The sequence below is a fragment of the Hemibagrus wyckioides genome, linkage group LG11 (assembly GCF_019097595.1).
Source record: "Hemibagrus wyckioides isolate EC202008001 linkage group LG11, SWU_Hwy_1.0, whole genome shotgun sequence".
Taxonomy (NCBI): domain Eukaryota; kingdom Metazoa; phylum Chordata; class Actinopteri; order Siluriformes; family Bagridae; genus Hemibagrus; species Hemibagrus wyckioides.
The window spans coordinates 20,494,348-20,511,947 of NC_080720.1; the positions used below are offsets into that span (position 1 = coordinate 20,494,348).

The 17,600-nt window shown below is 37.8% G+C and overlaps 2 protein-coding genes and 1 pseudogene across 2 annotated transcripts; 2 read left to right on the forward strand and 1 right to left on the reverse strand.

Annotated features, from left to right (window-relative positions):
- The first annotated feature begins 639 nt into the window (after window positions 1–639).
- On the forward strand, window positions 640–4,360 carry LOC131361448 (interleukin-17D-like). The gene is made up of 5 exons (XM_058402531.1): window positions 640–697; window positions 1,915–2,028; window positions 3,201–3,328; window positions 3,533–3,840; window positions 3,916–4,360. The coding sequence occupies exons 1-5, from the start codon at window positions 640–642 to the stop codon at window positions 4,229–4,231; spliced, it is 924 nt and encodes a 307-aa protein (XP_058258514.1). The 3' UTR covers window positions 4,232–4,360.
- Window positions 4,361–11,158: 6,798 nt separating this feature from the next.
- On the forward strand, window positions 11,159–14,140 carry LOC131361449 (uncharacterized). Its single transcript, XM_058402533.1, has 2 exons — window positions 11,159–12,884; window positions 13,210–14,140. The coding sequence occupies exons 1-2, from the start codon at window positions 12,772–12,774 to the stop codon at window positions 14,138–14,140; spliced, it is 1,044 nt and encodes a 347-aa protein (XP_058258516.1). The 5' UTR covers window positions 11,159–12,771.
- Window positions 14,141–16,772: 2,632 nt separating this feature from the next.
- LOC131362306 (5S ribosomal RNA) lies at window positions 16,773–16,891 on the reverse strand (annotated as a pseudogene).
- Window positions 16,892–17,600: the final 709 nt, after the last annotated feature.

The window sequence follows — 17,600 nt, forward strand, 5'->3', positions numbered from 1 at the left end:
ACACATTGCATCACCTGAAAGATAAGGCAAGGACACACCCCTAGGAAATTTAACCCTTATATCACCTACTGGGTTACAAATATTAATGTCCTTGTCCTTTAAATGCAATGCAAGTACACTTTCTTCACAAATAGGAAGGTGTGTAGCCTCAGATTCAGTGTGTGCTCATTTAAAAAGCTACTATTTCATGAGAATAAATCCATTTTAATGATCTAAGACAGCTCTCAGCTGCTTATAGCAGACTCTAGATTTACTCTACAGGATTTTAAAAAGTTTTAAAAAATGAAAAAAGGTAAACATTACCTGTAAACTGTCAGAGTTGATGTTTCTAAGCTTAAACAGAAGCAACCAGTCCCACACACTTGGACATGCAGCTCTGGGTTTTGTTGGGACACATGGAAAGTGACTCTTATTATTTACCAGTATGGGTTTATGTAGGTTTATAGTCTCAGCAAATCTGCAGTCTTATTTCCTTGCTGGTGGTTGCTCGTTTGTGTGGATGCACTTTAAATAAATGAGCAAATTTATCTAAAGCCATAGAGAAAAGGGACTGAAAAAGAAAAACCAAACCAATTCTCTCAGAGCCGACACCGTCAGCGATGAGAGCATGTTCTCCACAGTAAGACACAGTTCTACCCAATGCTGTACAGACAGCTGGATCCAAGACATGAAAAAGGCACTCAAGTAGAGGCATTAAGTGAGTGTGTATAGAGCAGGGAGGAGAATTTTTTTTTAATCCATCTGACAACCTCTCACTGGCAAAGTAGCCACTGATAAGCTTGGACTGAGATGAATGTCATGATTAATGAATGATTAATCTAGTGTATTTCAATAATAATAATAATAATAATAATAATAATAATAATAATAATAATAATAATATCTCTATAATAATATCTCTATAATAATAATTTTATCTCTCTATATCTCAGTTGTGCATTCCATTTCTTTGAAATTAGGAATTATCTTCACCGAAAGCTTTGATGTACTCTAGCTGCCATAGCTCCTTAGAAAAAAAAACAAAAGAAATCTTACAGAAAAATCATATACAGACTCATTATCTGTCCTAACAGTCTATGATGTTTAAATATTTTATATATGTATAGATATATGGTTATTTAAATTGCATTTATTCCAATTAAGATGCTGCATGGCCTCAGAAACAGCAGAAATTAATACAGCACTGTATTTGGCCTAACAAATATTACAGTGAATGGTGGGAGGCTAGGAGGGTTTCCTCCTGTGACGTTGTAGACGTTTTCGTCCACTTTTCAGTCTTATTTTGGTTGTAACTTTCCCTGTGTTTCAGCAAATTGAATGGTTTCTGGTGGGAACCCTTATTTTGACATGTAGTTCCAAAATATGATTTTAAAAATTTTCAGAAGTCTTTAGTTTACTGTTTGCAAATTGACTACTCTCCTGTTACCTTGCTGGACGAAAAAAGCCACTAAAATAAACTCTGTAAAAATATATCAGATTAATATTTTTTTTAAAGTTTTTTTTTGCATAAATCTGTTAAATAACTTCAGTTCTAATCAAAACTACAAAATTTTCAAAAAAATTCCAGGATTTTAACTCTTTAATTGCCAAGTTTATCAATGACGTCACAGATTTTGGAAAAACAAACACAAAATGACAGATTTTCAATAAAAAAAATATTTCAAAATAAAAATCAAAATAAAAATTAACCCTGAACACTGTACAAGATGGAAATACACTCTGGCTGGAACAACAGCAATTTGAGAACAATTTGTCAGAGCCAGTGCATCTACTGGCATGTTCTTGGGAATTTTTTTTCCAGGAAATCTATACTGACACAGGGAGAATACCAGCACAGGCAGTAACTGGAGCAAGCAAAACCCAAACCCTGAAACTATGATGTGATGCTCCAACATCTCTGAGTTTGTGTGTTAGACAGTGGACAGAGCAGCCATGGTGCAAGTGCTAAAGGGGAAAGGCTAGATGTCAAGCTGAGGTCACTTCCAGGAGCCCATGAACCTTATGAAGCAAGCATCCCGGCGGACACTGGTGAGCAGTGACTTTAATCTTTTGATCATATGAACCATCTAAAAAAGATTCCTAATTGGAATTTTGTCATTTTACATTCTGTAAAATATGGGTGTGACATATACATATATACATTAATGGTGACCTTAATAGCCTATGGAGACAAGGTAGAGGCAAGATCAGTTCTCTATATACTCTAACATTAAGTTGTTCTTTACCCAAACTGTTGATTAATCTTTTACTCACTCTTAACATAAAGATGCAAGATCTTGTTTGCTACACGAGTCTGTAGATTCTGTCAGCCTGGCATTTCTGCTTCTGGCCCAGCTACAATACATTCCTTGTTACATTGACACATTTTACAGATCAACGTTAAACTGTTAACATGTGTCTGCTAGCTTTTCATAGGATAGATGTGATCTGGGGAACACCTCAGTATCATGCCAAAGCAATATTACTCTTTCTGAGAATGTACAAATGAACACACTACTGCCATCATATTTCCAGATGCTTCCTATGTTGACCTTGCTTGAGGTGATGCTTCCTATGTTGGGCTGTTTTAGCCATTTAGCAGATGGGCTATTTTTGTACTCTGCTCTCATCATATGCATTTAGTTAACAGTGTTCCTGTCATACACTATATTGCCAAAAGTTTTGGGATGGCTTTCCACAAGGTTTATGGCAGGGGTGTCCAATCTTATCCGCAAAGGGCCGGTGTGGGTGCAGGTTTTCATTCCAACCAAGCAGAAGCCACACCTGAGTCTACTGAAAGCCAAGATCAGGTGATTAGCCAGTTAGAATCAGGTGTAGCTTCTGCTTGGTTGAAATGAAAACCTGCACCCAGACCGGCCCTTTCTGGACAAGATTGGACACCCCTGGTTTATGGGAATATTTGTCTTGGTATGCTGAAGCATTAAGAGGTCCTTTCAGTGGAACTATGGGGCCGAGCCCAACCCCTGAATTCAAGGATTTGGAGGGGTGTCCCAAAACTTTTGGCAATATAGTGTATCTAAATGTTTGTGGAGACAATAAACTTTCCTTATTAAATTAGCCTTGTTGCACTTCTGTTTTGCATATTTAGCTCATCTAATTGTTTGGAATGGGAATTTCTTGCTTCACAAGATTGAAGTATGTTTGGATGAACGTTAAGCATCCCAGTCTGTCTCTCCCACCTTGTTCAAATCTTCTCTCAGAGAACTTGGCACTGAGGGACCTGGTGACACGACTGACAGAAAGTGACGGCAATCTGGGAGTTTTCACGCACCGATATGAGAGTTTAGAAAACAGAAGCCTTACTTCAATAATTTGCCAAATAATGCGGGTAAATGTAGGAATATCGCGCTCTATCGAAACGATACACAGTGTTTGAGAAGAAACATTCGAGGCGCAAGAAACATAATCAAAGCAAGAAAAGCGGCTTGAAGAAGCTACGCAACGCCAAAACGAGAATTTAAAAAAAAAAAAATCATATAATAGTCTTAACTCGTTTAAGATTACAGATGTGCATTGGGTGAACTGGTTTAAGAGTTTAAGCTGGACTGAGCGGAAGCATGGCTGCAGGAGAAGTTCTGTAGAAGTGGTGCTGCTTGTCGTGGTGGTGGTGAGCTGCGCGGCACGGGGAGGAGGGAAAAGGAACCGGAGAGTGTGTGCAGATCTTCCCGAGGAGATCCTGGAGCAGAGGTTCAGTCGCCTCTCCATCGGAGTGCTCAGCACTTTCCATCACACACTCCAACTCACAGCAGAGCCTCAGAACCTGAGCTGCCCGTCATCGGGTCTCCTGCGGAGCGTCAAGGGGTCCAGCATGCTGGTGACTCTTTCACCATGGGCGTACAGGTAGCGTGTACTCACAGAAATACGGCTTCTTCAAATAAATAAATAAATAATAAGCTAAATTATCTCTGAATTCAGATTGAGACGCGACCCATCGCGCTATCCCCGCTTTATCCCTGAAGCCTATTGCCTACGTAGGGGCTGTCTGACGGGGCCGAACGGTGAGGAGAGTGAAGACTACCGCAGTGTCCCGGTGTTTGTGCCCACCGCCGTGCTGCGCCGCTCAGGCTCGTGTGTCGGGGGACGCCGCTCCTACACTGAGAGCTATGAGTCCATACAGGTGGGCTGCACGTGCATACCTGCACTCAAGCAGCAGGAGAGCATACAGAGGAGCAACCAGAGCACAAGGAGAGATGTGCAAAACTCCAACAGGCGAAAAAAAGTTACAAACTGAACCACAGGGGTGCTGTTTAATCAAAAAGCACATGCTCAGCCTTTGTGTGTGTGTGTGTGTTATTGTGGAGACTGGTTATCATTATAAAGCTGCTGAAAGAATTACACAATCAGATCTGACTGCACTGGACAGGTGATACAAGTATATGTAGGCTTATCTTGCATATATTTTTTATCAGAATTACTGTGTGTGCATGCATGCATATGATTAAGCTGTTTTTATTTAAAATTGTAATAATATAGATGGGATTGAAGTGATGGTTTCAGATGTGATGTGTTTTGAGCTAACATGGAGGCTGAATTTGATTGGGTTTGAACATTGAAACAGGGTGTAAATGTATTATGTTTTATTTACCATAGTAAGCATCATAAATGCATTTGCTTTCACCAAGTCAGAATGCTATTGTCTGTAATATGTACAATTAAGATTAATCCTGATTTAAAAAAAAAAAAAAAATCAAGCATTGGTCAAGCATTAAAATATCACACCATCCAGTTATGATAAACCAGAGGAAATAATCCCATAACAAATTAGGACCAATTAAATTGTCCATAAGTCGTAATGAGCCTTATTTTAAGGTCTCGCTCCAAGCCTAGAGGAGACCTGACTCACAGTTAACATAACACCTGAACTCGTTGGCGAGGTTGTGATTGTTTGGGTAGATAACTGCATATCTTCACATCCAGGAGTTTTCTTGCATGCTCTTGCATAATAGCCCCTGAAATTACAATGACAGAAGTAAGGCCAAAAACGCTGCATGTTATGAGTTAATAATTTAGAAGTGATTTTGTTGCGCTTTGTTTGAGCTCTACTCCACTAACCTGTGCACAGCAGGATTTTACTCTTGGTGAGGTATTTTACTGATTGTGCCACTTTGCTCAGACACTCCTCGGATAGGTACGGCAGGTCTGCAACAACGAGGTCAAAGCTCTGTGGGAGGACATCTTCAGGCAAACACAGCGGGTTGTTGTAGTCATAGAAGATGAACTCATCACCATACACAGCAAATCATTGGTCAAATTCAAGCAACATGGCAGACACACAGTGTGACCCATCTGTACTCTGGGATTCCAGCTGCTTCAGCTTCTGGTTGACGCTGAAGTAAGCTAAACTACTGTAAAATAAATATACTGTAAACCTAATTACAGTCTTTCTCAGATAAAAACCACAACACAACTGTATATCATTATGGTATTTTATTGTAAAGTTCAAATTTAGCCAGAATTTTACCGTAAAAAATACAGTACAACACATATTGCATTACAGTTGGTTTGCCTAGATTTTACTGTCAACAACTTTTTATGATTAATTACTAAGTGAATAAGGTCCATTGTAAACCAAGGCACAAAAATCTCAGTCAGACTAAAGCAAGAAAACATGTATATATTCAGTGTAGAGGACTCGCATGTTGTCCACTGTGGGCTGATCTGATCCTCTCTGCAGCCAGAAAACATACACAAAGCACATGTTGGATTGATGCAGTGTTTGAGCATGATGCCTACAGAGAGACAAACAGCCTTCTAGTTGTTAAATAAGTGGTTCAAATATGTTAAACTTTGCTCCAATGAATTATACATTAATGAAGGCAATATTTATTCATTAATTAAATAATTAATATAGTTTTGCAGGTTATTTTTATAACTGATGGTCTTAGGGAGAAAGTTCTCATTTCAGAAACATTTCATATAAGTCATCATAAGCATTTATTTTATGTCTGTTGACATGAAGTCTAAACACAGTTGCCTCCACTGAAGCAATAATCAAATTTACTACAACACTGACCAGTAACCAGTCACATGTACAACCACTTACCAATATTTATCCTGGAAAAGACCAGTGATCTGATCAAAAGGAAATGATTTGAAGAACAGGAAAGAGATTGATGAGGTCCATTTCAAGAACAACTGCTGGCAGATGACTGCAACAAAGACAGTAAGAAATATATTGCCTTAATTGAAAGTAAAATCATCTCAAGCATCTCAAGTGCCTCTCCTGGTAGAACGCCTACCACATACTGCGATTCAGGGAGTCAAGCTTCAGTTCCAGCGCAGGCCCTTTGCTGCAAATCATCCCATTTCTCCCCTGTGTTTTCACTGCCACTGTCCAAAAACGCAAAAATGCCAAAAAAAACAAAAATTACAATCTTTAAAATACAGCACGTTGTTTAAATGCGTACATAAAATGTTGCAGAAGTGAAACATTTAATAATAATAATAATACATTTTATTTATAGGCGCCTTTCTCAACACCCAAGGACACCGAACAATGAGTTACAAAACAAAGCACATAGAAACAATACGACAAAAAACAAGCAACAATAACAAAAAATAAATACAGAAGATTGTGACTGTGTGAGAGGGCAAGTAAGAATTAGGAAGAGTAAGCAAGCTTAAACAGGTGAGACTTGAGTCTAGATTTAAAGATAGACAGAGAGTCAAGGTTACGGATGTCTGGAGGTAAAGAGTTCCAGAGCCGCAACTTCTTTTTATTTTAATAATTTAAAAAAATAAATAAATAAATAAAAATATCAAAACTGTGTTCCGTTCATGTGTGTGTGCAGGACGCCGGACAAACGAGTGTGTGTTGGTCCGTGTCTGTGGGAACAATAGTCTGTTTCGGGTGGGAAAGAAAGGAAAAAAAATGGGGAAGAAGGGGAAGAAAGAAAAAAAGCACACACCTAAATATGCAGTAACCTCCTGAAACTTATAAATAATGATTAAACAAAGAATACAATCAAATCAAGTCAAGAAGCTTTTATTGTCCTTTTGACCACATATAGCTGATGCAGTACACAGTGAAATGAGACAACGTTTCTCCAGGACCCTGGTGCTACAGAACACAACATATAATTACAAAACAACACAGAGCTATAACATAAAGTACATTGTGTGCAACTTGGTGCAAACAGTGCAAGACAAAAGACAGTGCAAAGAGACAATACAGTACGTACAGCAGCAGTTGAATAATGTGCAAATACAATTCAAATAATAAATGACATGTACCCTAACAATAAATACAAGGGACAAATTATAAAATAGCAATATATTAAACTATAAACAAAAGAGAAAAATAATATTTAAACTTCAAATATTTTAATATAAAAATATACATATAACTTTGTAAGAATACAAGCGCTATATGCAACATATCTATATTTGCTTATTTTTTTTGAGCAACTGCTTGTGTCATGGTCTCTGTCACTGGACAATAAATTCTGGCCTTGTCCTGGCTATGTCCAGTTGCTGATGTCCTAGAACGACCACACTTTCTGAAAGTGTTGGCCTCACCTAATGTATGCATGTAGTTGAAGTGGCACAGATGGTTGAATGCTGTTGGAGGAACACGTCTCGGCTGATGGACCATCACGTAGGGTGTAGTGCTGCTGGGCTGGGGAGTGTTGGTTGCTGAGGGTCCAGGGTCCATGTCCAGAGTCCGAATGTGGGTTTGGTGTGGGGACCGTGCTTGATAGAAGTGCTAGGCTCGATGGGAACAGCACTAGCTTGCGCCGGTATGCCTAAAACAACATGAAAAAAATATACATTAACAGTCTACATATATGGCAGTAAAATGTAAGCAATGGGTAAAGAGTTTAGGAGAGATATTTCAGATATAATATGCTGAGATATTTACATACCAAATTCTCCTCCATAACTTGAGCGGGAGAATCTGAAAAAAAGTGATGAGTGTCCACAGGCCTGCACTGGACATTTACTTATCTGTAACATTAAAAAAACACTGTCAGTTGACACGCAACCTATAGATTACATGGCATGGCTTTATGTCTTTTCTATATATACCCTCTGGTGAGGACCAGGTCTGGTGAGGAGCAGGTCTGTCCCCCAGCTGCAGAGGGACACACACCTGTGCTGGAAAATAAGATTTTTGAGGCTTCAGTAGTCGAAAATCTGTGAAAGTTAAATTCAGCATGCTAAACTGAATAATAATTAAATCATAATGTACAATAATTAAAAAATTGAAACGAATTAAAATGAACAACATGCAATTCTGTACAATTACCAGCCCTCTTAGATTGTAAATCATAAATAATAACACTATAATAACAGTGCATGTGATGTATAATAACAGTACATTATGATGTAAAAAAAAAAAAAAGCAAATATTGGAATATTAAATTTTTATTTGGAGAAAAGGGATAAAATTCATTAACAAAAGCATTAATACACTCAATGTCAAGGGCTTTTAGTCCTCCTAACTGTGCTATTTGTGTCTTTATAAATTAATTTAACTAGATTAATAAAGTTTTCTCCAAAACCAAATAATTCTAAAGTACAAAACATAAATGTGTGTTCAATCACGTCAAAACCCTTAAAAAAAGTCTAGAAATAAAATGAAACAATCTTCAATGAAATAATTATAATCCGGTAAGTCAAGCACAAGTCGTATATTATTGTGAATTGAGACTGTGTCTCTGAAATAATCTGTGAAACTCCAATTTTTAATCTGTTAGCATAAATGAGTTAAAATTTTATAGTCATTATTAAGCAGAGTTATGGGCCTAAGATTGTCTATTAATTTAGGATTTTTTTCCAGGTTTAGGGATGAGAGTGATAATCCCCTGCTTCATAGTAGTTGGAAGAATATGGGATTCAGATATTTCTTTCAACATATGAAAAACAAGGTCTTTAATATATATCCAAAAATGCCTATAGAAGTTACTCGTCAATCCATCTGAACCAGGCGATTTGTCTAATGATAAATAATTCATTGCTTTTTCCACCTCCTCCATAATATCTGCATCACAAATATTAGTAAAACTCTCATTTACTGTTGGGATCGAATCCTTAATGTGAACAAAGAAAGCATCAGCATCTGCATGTGAATAAGAGGAGGAGTATAAGTTACTGTAGAAACAAGAAATTTCCTTAGAAATCTTTTCAGGATCTGCACATTCTTGATCATTAATCAGTAAAGATTTAATACTGTTATGTTCTTGTCTTTTTTTTTCCAATCTACAAAAATATGCTGAACTCCTTTCCCCCTCCTCTATCCACTTTGCTCTCGATCTTATATACGCTCCTTTGGCTTTATCAACATAAATGTTGTCTAACGAGGATTGAAGGAGAAGCAGTTTCTGCTCATCATTTTCACTTACTTCCAAAACACAGATTATCCAGTGACCACAAGTATCCCTAACAGTGGTTAAAATCTTTCCAGGAAAATTATTTGAAAGTACGGCAACACCTGCTGACCTATTAGAACCATGAGAAAAAAGTATTTTATTTCCCCATCGGTTTGACCAGAATTTTTCATCCAAGTCAACAGAATGAGTTTCTTGGAGAAGAAAACATTGCGCTTTTTCATTTTAACAAAAAAGAAAAATAGATTTCCTTTTAACAGAATCTTAGACCCCTAGTATTGAGTGAAACAAGAGAACATCTAGCTATAAGAAAATGAATATTCGAACTTTAAAATATTAACTTGAAAAGACAGATAACATGGTATTTATATTGGATTAACAAACTGATATTTAAAAAAAATTTCTTTTCACCCGCTTTTGCCAGTATGATTATGAGCTGAGAATTTACTAAATTACCAACAATCCCTATTAAATGCAAAAGTGTAAACAAGTCAAAAGGTTGTTCCAGTTAGACGAGAACCTATTAGCGTAAAATCGGTGAGATATACAACTCAAACTTGTGCTGCAAGAGTAACAACATGCTTTAACCCAAAGTACTTCCTAATCCAGAGTAACCCTGTTACCGGTGATGTATCCGACATGTCCTCTGTAGTACATGTCCATGTTGCTCCATCCTCGGCCATGCAGCTGCGCGAGCCTCTCGGTCAGCTTTCCAAAAGTCCTGCTTGAAGTGAATCCCCAAGTCTTTGCAAATCTTAGGTTACTTTCGTCCACTTTTTTTCTCACTCCATGTATTTTAAGGTTCCAGCGTCTCTTGTAGAGTTCCAACTCCATGACCTTTTCTTTCAGCTCAATGTTTTCTTTAACTAAACGAGGCATTTCTTTTTCTATGGCTTGTATCTTGACTTCGCACTCTTTAATCTCAGTGGCATTCAGCTCCACTAGTTTGGTGATGTTAGCCACCGTTTATTATTTCCGTATGGACGTGCGTGTGTGTCTGAAGAGCAACAGGTGATGCTGGCCCGTTAATGCTGGTCACATACCCCTAAAAATGTCAGCTCCCGTTAAAAAAAGAAAAGTTGATTCCGAATGCCGCGTTTTCAACAAGACATGGACTGCAAAATATGTATTTATCGAAGGTAAAGCGTGTGCTTAGTTTGTGGTACACAGGTCGCTGTGTTGAAAGATTACAATCTGAATCGCCACTACGTGACCAAACACGAGGAGAAATACAAGAACTTGTCTGATGAAGAGCGCGCAGAGGAGTCGGAGGCTGTGCTGGACACGCTGCAAACCCGACACGGACTTTTTACAAAACCTCCCACACCCAGAGATGCAGCTGTCAAGACAAGTTATGTCATATCTCAGAAAATCACTAGAAAAATACACCGTTTTCTGACGGAGAGTTTATTAAGGAGTGTATGGTGGACTCTGCTGCCCTGATATGCCCAGAGAAAAAGGGAGCATTTGAGAACATGCCCCTATTTTTAACAAGTTAAAAATAAAATGAAACATGATGCAATGATTGTTTTTGTTTTAAACTGTTTATTACTTCTATAGGATTATTTTCCTCTTTGACATACACTATTATTCATAACTTTACATAAAAAGTTACAGAATATCCCTATTCTTCTGATTACCAGTAGCAGCTAATCAAAATATATCATTTATTGCTTTTTAGAATGGGAGAAAATTAATATTGAGCAGAATTAAATTCAAGTTATCATGGGTTCGTTTTTGAATTGTTTCACAAGTTTGTCATTATAACAGATATAGTGGTCTTGTTTTTGGATTGTGATACTGGTATTTTGGAAATGGACAATATCATAAAAAAATTGTTTTATTTGGGAAATATCCCATACACAAAGCAAAATGTTTGTTAACGGTATCAAATGTTTTCCATTGATTTAAAGTGTTTTTGTGATTCCCTAACTTCAATACAGAACAATCGTAAAGCTGTTAAGACATCTCAACTGTTGAAGAGGATACTCAATGCATAAGTGATCTTTGATGTAAAATGTGGATTTACTGTAATATGTCTTTTGTATTCCCCTATTATTCAAAACTATTCATAAAAAAAAAAAAAGTCACCATGGGGTAAAAAATGAAACGAATGGGGTTAATTCCAACTCAGATATTAATATGTCTAGAACAATGTATCTGTTTAAAATATAAGTGACTAATTATATAGATGTACATGTTCATAAAATAAGGCTGTGTAGTGATCCTAATGTCAGCCGGGGTTTTATGACACAAAGTTAAATTTGCAAGAGCTTCATTACAACCGACTACGCCACCTAGGGTATAAACGGAGACCCCAGGAACTCCCTACCAAAATAGGTTCGTTATCAAGGTATGGAACAGTGGAAAACACCACCCGCCAAAAACTCAAATATACAATTCTTTATTACAATCAAGGGATACAGGAAAGAATAAAAAAAGAACCAGGGTCCAAAGTCCATGCTCAGTAGCAGTCCGGAGTTAAAACAGTCTCAGTTGGGCATCAGAAATCACAGCCACCGTCCTTTTACCCTCAATTCCCCAGTAAAGGCCATGGGAATGGTGATGCTGGAAAATAAGAAAACACTGCCAGCATCCAACGTAATAGTCTCACAGCACTTAATATCCACACAGATTCACAGTCTACTCAATAACACTAGTATACCCTAAAAAATGAAATCGGCCGATCTAAAATTTATTATTACACTTATTTAATAAAATCACCCAACCCCGCTATCCAGTCTGGTGTAGTCATGCGCAGGAGAATCCCGTCAGTGTTCGCTCTTGTCTCGCAGCACGCGCAGTTGACTCTCGCAAACATCCATCCATCCACCCATCACGCGTGCTGCTCGCCCACGGTGCTCCACGAACAGATACAGAGCACTTACTGGAAACGCTGGCACAAAATCTCCTCTTCTTCTTCTTCCTTCTTCTTCTTCTTCGACCTCTCGTTAAGACAGTTCCAGTTCCACTCAAACGGTGCTGCCACTTCACACCTGTCCCCAATCACAGCTGCTCTTTTATAGAAAAGCGCTCTAATCCCGTCGTCCAATCCCATCGTTAGTCCAATTCATTTAAATAAGCATGTGGCTTGGAATACTGCCTACAAACAGAAAAAGAAAATACACAGCAACCCACACAAAAGCAAAACAACCCAAAGCAAACGCATGCACAAAAAAAAGCACATATACACAAACACAAAACAAAACACCATGCAACACAACCAACTCTCTCCCCATCACACTAACAGGAGCGTTAATATGTCTCTGTTTGCTCGAACGTCCGATATAGATCATGATAGGCAAAAAATACAACAATAAATCAATGGTCAGTGCTTAATACTTTCAGTATTGACTTTCTCCTGAGGACTACTACAACTACAACAAATACATGAAGAGATCGTGGACTGAATTTCTCCTGAGGATCACCAACGAAGACGAGGATGAACTACCACCACTACAGCAAGGAGCCTTGCGACGCGATCATCGAGGCTGGAGGCGTTTATTTCCCAGTGCACCAGCAGACGATGTTGGACTTGAGCCCAACATTTTTCAGGTAAGGTTAAAAAATCACCACAGCGAAAAACTGCTTTCTACAGATTACCCTCTCTAACTGTTTCTTAGCTCGTGTTTTATCGCTGATTTTGAGCTTATGTTAGGAGTGTCATTTTTTGTGCTTGTCGCTGTCATAATTATAATTATGTACTTTTTCAACTTTAATAATGCTGGAGATCAGTATGGCTAAATCGCCGATTCCCGTTTACTCACTACGCGTTTGTCCCAACAAAAAGACTCGACCTGAGAGCCTGAACTTTGTTTGTTTTAATACAGACATATTGGAGTAACTCATAGTTTTTGTCTTTTTTTTCTATATATTTCAGTGATCTGTTCTCAAAGGGCCCCACTGAATTCTCGGTGTACACTGTCCATAATGTGGCTGTGAACATCATGAGGTCCATCATCCAGTATGCTTACTCCAAGCAGATAAACATCACGCGGAGAAACATGAAGGATCTGTTGGCGGTAGCTGAATACCTGTACGTGGGCGACATTGTTCAGCTCTGCAAACAGTTACCGGAGAAGCAGCACTGCGAAGAGGACAGCTGTGAAATGACGGAATCGCCCACTACCCACTTCTGGCCTGATGTTCCACCATGGGAGAGGAGCCTGCTGTACAAGCTTGGTGTTTTTCCACCAAGTGCATATGAACCAAATGCTAGTCCACCAAGTGCATATGAACCAAATGTTATTCCACCAAGTGCATATGAACCAAATGTTATTCCACCAAGTGCATATGAACCAAATGTTATTCCACCAAGTGCATATGAACCAAATGTTATTCCACCAAGTGCTTATGCACCAAGCACTAATCCACCGAGTGCTTATGTACCATGTGCTTATGCACCAAGCGCTTATGGACCATTTGCTTATCCACCAAATGCTTATGGACCATTTGCTTATCCACCAAATGCTTATGGACCATTTGCTTATCCACCAAATGCTTATGGACCATTTGCTTATCCATCAAGCGCTTATGGACCATTTGTTTATGCACCAAGTGCTTATGCACCATGTGCTTATGCACCAAGCGCTTATGGACCATTTGTTTATGCACCAAGTGCTTATGCACCATGTGCTTATGCACCAAGCGCTTATGGACAATTTGTGTATGCACCAATTGATCATGCACCAAGTGTTTATTGCCACCGACAGCAGCGCATTGTTTTCTGTTACTCTTCCCGCAGACGGCGTGAAACACCGTACTCGTGTCCGTCTGTGAGGAACAGAAACCAAGCCCGGCACATTGCATAAAATCATGCATACATATTATACATACATATATTAAACATATTACTGTGTGCATATATATATATATATATATATATATATATATATATATATATATATATATATATATATATATATTAGTTTAAATATCAAAGAACTGCCAAATGTAAAGTAATATATATGTAATGTAATTTTTTTTCTTCTTTGTGCAGCTCCATTTCAACTTTTTAGATATTTTCTCCACAGGTAGGTATAAATAAATTTTGTTATATTTTAGCTAACACTGTATTTAAATCTGTCTTTTCTTTTTTAACAGGTCTGCAGGACTTAAGGACATCATCTTTAGCCTGTATAGAATTTGTATCTTTTCCCATATCAATCCCACCACCCCAATTACCCCCTCATCCCTCTTTGTAGAGACACTATCTTATATATCATCTGTAAATAGTTCTATATCTGTAAATAGTTTTTCCTTTTAGTGTAGTGTCTATATAGATGAACTCAATAAAAATATTTTATTAGCATCTATTGAAGCCTCATTCTGATCATTTCTATTCATTAATATACAGTGTTCCTTTAAAAAGCAACCCAAACACACAAAATGAATTTCTCATTAATGTAAATATATAATAATCCTTTTTAAAGAATGACAGAACCTGTGAGTTATTCACTAAAATGTGAAAAATGAAAAATAACAAAATTCAGATTTTTATAGCCTTCACAAATTTAAGAGATCCAGCCTGTAGAAAAGTCTGATTATAGATTGTAATCGTAGAAACCAACAATCTGTGATATGACGTGAATTTTGTATTAGTGAAATTGTTTACATGGAATAGCTTTGACCAGGCAGACTGTTTAGCTCATTTATAGACATGCAAGAAAATGTTTGTACACAAACGTAGAGCCTTTAAGAATGAAGCTGGTCCTTATTCCGACATCCACGCTCTTGAGAAAACTGGAATTTTTGTTGAATTTCAAGATTCTGGTTACTGAAGGAAAACGATTGAATGACTAAAGCTGAAATATTTAATCTGCTTCCTACTCCTATAATAGTCTGTATCTCAAATATTTTACACCCACAGAATTATCAGATGCTTATAACTCCATCACCTTGCTATGGGAATTGCAAAAAACCTTGCTAATATTACAATAATGTTTGATCCCTTTAATGCATCTGGATTGAGAAACAAGCCCACAACGCTGTTGCAGTAGAATTGCTTGTAAATAGTAACATGACTTTTTCTGTACTTTCTGTAGAGGCTGGGGAAAGCTCATCTCCCATCCCCAGTAGCTGTGTCACTGTCCAGTTTGAGAAATTCACCGTCTCTGACCACAAGACTCTGCAGCAGAGACACGTTTCATTTCACTGTGTACTGCATCAGCTGTATATGACTGATTGAAATAACAATAAAAGCTCCTTGAGTTAAAATATAAAATCATATCAAGATGTTTCATTTTGACTTACTGAAAAAAAATCAAGAGCTGAAGTTTTTACTGATGCAAAATTACTGCTTAAATCTTACTGCCTGTTGTAGGTGGCACATTCATAGTAGGGGAATTATTATTATTATTATTATTATTATTATTATTATTATTATTATTATTATTATTTGGAAATCTCTCCTAAGAGTTCATGTTATAATTACATGTTTTTTTCACCTCATAATTATAATATTTTCAACAAGGCACCTTTTGTCAATGTGGTCAACAACAAGGAGGAAATTACATAGGGTTTATTTAGCTTTTTCATGAGGTTATAAATTTGTCATGACATATTATTTATACACATATTTATCATGCATACAGCGATCAGCTTCAACAAAAAAAACACAGGCGTAATACTCTGTAGATCCTCCACCAAAAACAGCTCTGACCCCTCGAGCCATGGACTCCACAACACCTCTGAAGGTGTGCTGTGGCATCTGGCACCAAGAGATTAGCAGCAGATCCTTTAAGTCTTGTAAGGTGGGAGGTGGGCCTCAATGAATCAAACTTGTTTGTCTAGCACAGCCCACAGATGGTCTGTTGGATTGAGGACTGGGGAATTTGAAGGCCAAATCAACACCTTCTGGAGATGCTCTGACCAAGTCATCTAACCATTACAATCTGGCCCATGTCAATTTGCTCAGATCCTTACACTTCCAATAATCTTAATTTATTCTGGTAGCTACTTAATTTATTCTGGCACCAATCAGACATAACATTATGACCACCTGCCTAATATTGGGTTGATCCCCCTTTTGCTGCTAAAACAGCCCTGACCCAACAAGGCATGGACTCCACTAGATCCCTGAAGGTGTGCTGTGGTATCTGGCCCTAAGATGTTAGCAGCAGATCCTTTAAGTCCTGTAAGTTGCAAGGTGGGACCTCCATTGATCGGACTTATTTGTCCAGCACATCCCACAGATGCTCGATTGGACTGAGGAATTTGGGGGCCAAGTCAACACCTCAAACTCTTGTTTATTATTATTATATATATTATTATATATTATATTATTATATTAATTATTGTGCTCATCAGTGCAAAGAACCCTAAAGTGGAAATAAAAATGTCCTTATACAGTTAAACCTGATCAATTATCTATAGCTGTTAATACATCCACCTGGTGTCATGCTATTACCTGCTTCATATTACTTGTAAAGGTGGGGGTGAAAAAGCTTACAGCACCTGGCATTCCCAGGAGGTTTACCCTCCAAGTTCTAACCAGGTCCAACCCTGCATAGCTTCTGAGATCAGACGAGATCAGGCGTTCTCAGGGTGGTGTGGCCATAAGTGAGAGATGACCCGCACTACCGGCTCTTTATAGTGTACGATGTAGACAACACCTTTCTCTCGCTTCCTAATTTGCTGTTGTACAGAGAGAACAACCTCTTCATCTAAACTAACATTTCTGTCTCACCTCCTGCAACACACACACAAACACATGACTCTTCACCTCTTGGGATTCCTACCACTTAATGTCATGTTACTCCGCTTAATTTCCCCAAATATTTAAACAGGCACGTTGTATCTCAGCTTCTTGCTTTACTTTAATGCCACATATACGACTTCTTAAAAAACACTTTAAATAACACATTGGTGCAAGAGAAAGAAAGGTGACTGTGAACAGACTATTACCACTTCATCCCCAAATACTTGCTTCAATTTTTTGCGTTAAAAACAATTCAGATCAACAATTTAAAAGCCGCTAAAACTACAAGAGCCGCGTGGCTTTTTTTCTTTGCACTGCACACAAAGGCACAGAAAGCACACTATGTTGTTAATATTTGTCAGGACATCATGGATGTCACAGCTCTGCTGACAGCAGTTTTCTCTAGTTTTCCCATCATCCTTAAAGAAACTACTTGTTAATGTTCCAAATGTTTTGGTACACTGTTACTATAAAATAAATGATTGGACCTCAGTTACTTTTTGGCTTTACTCATTTTTTGTTAGTTTAGCTTACTTAAAAATACTTTAAAAAGGTTAATTATGGGCAAAGTG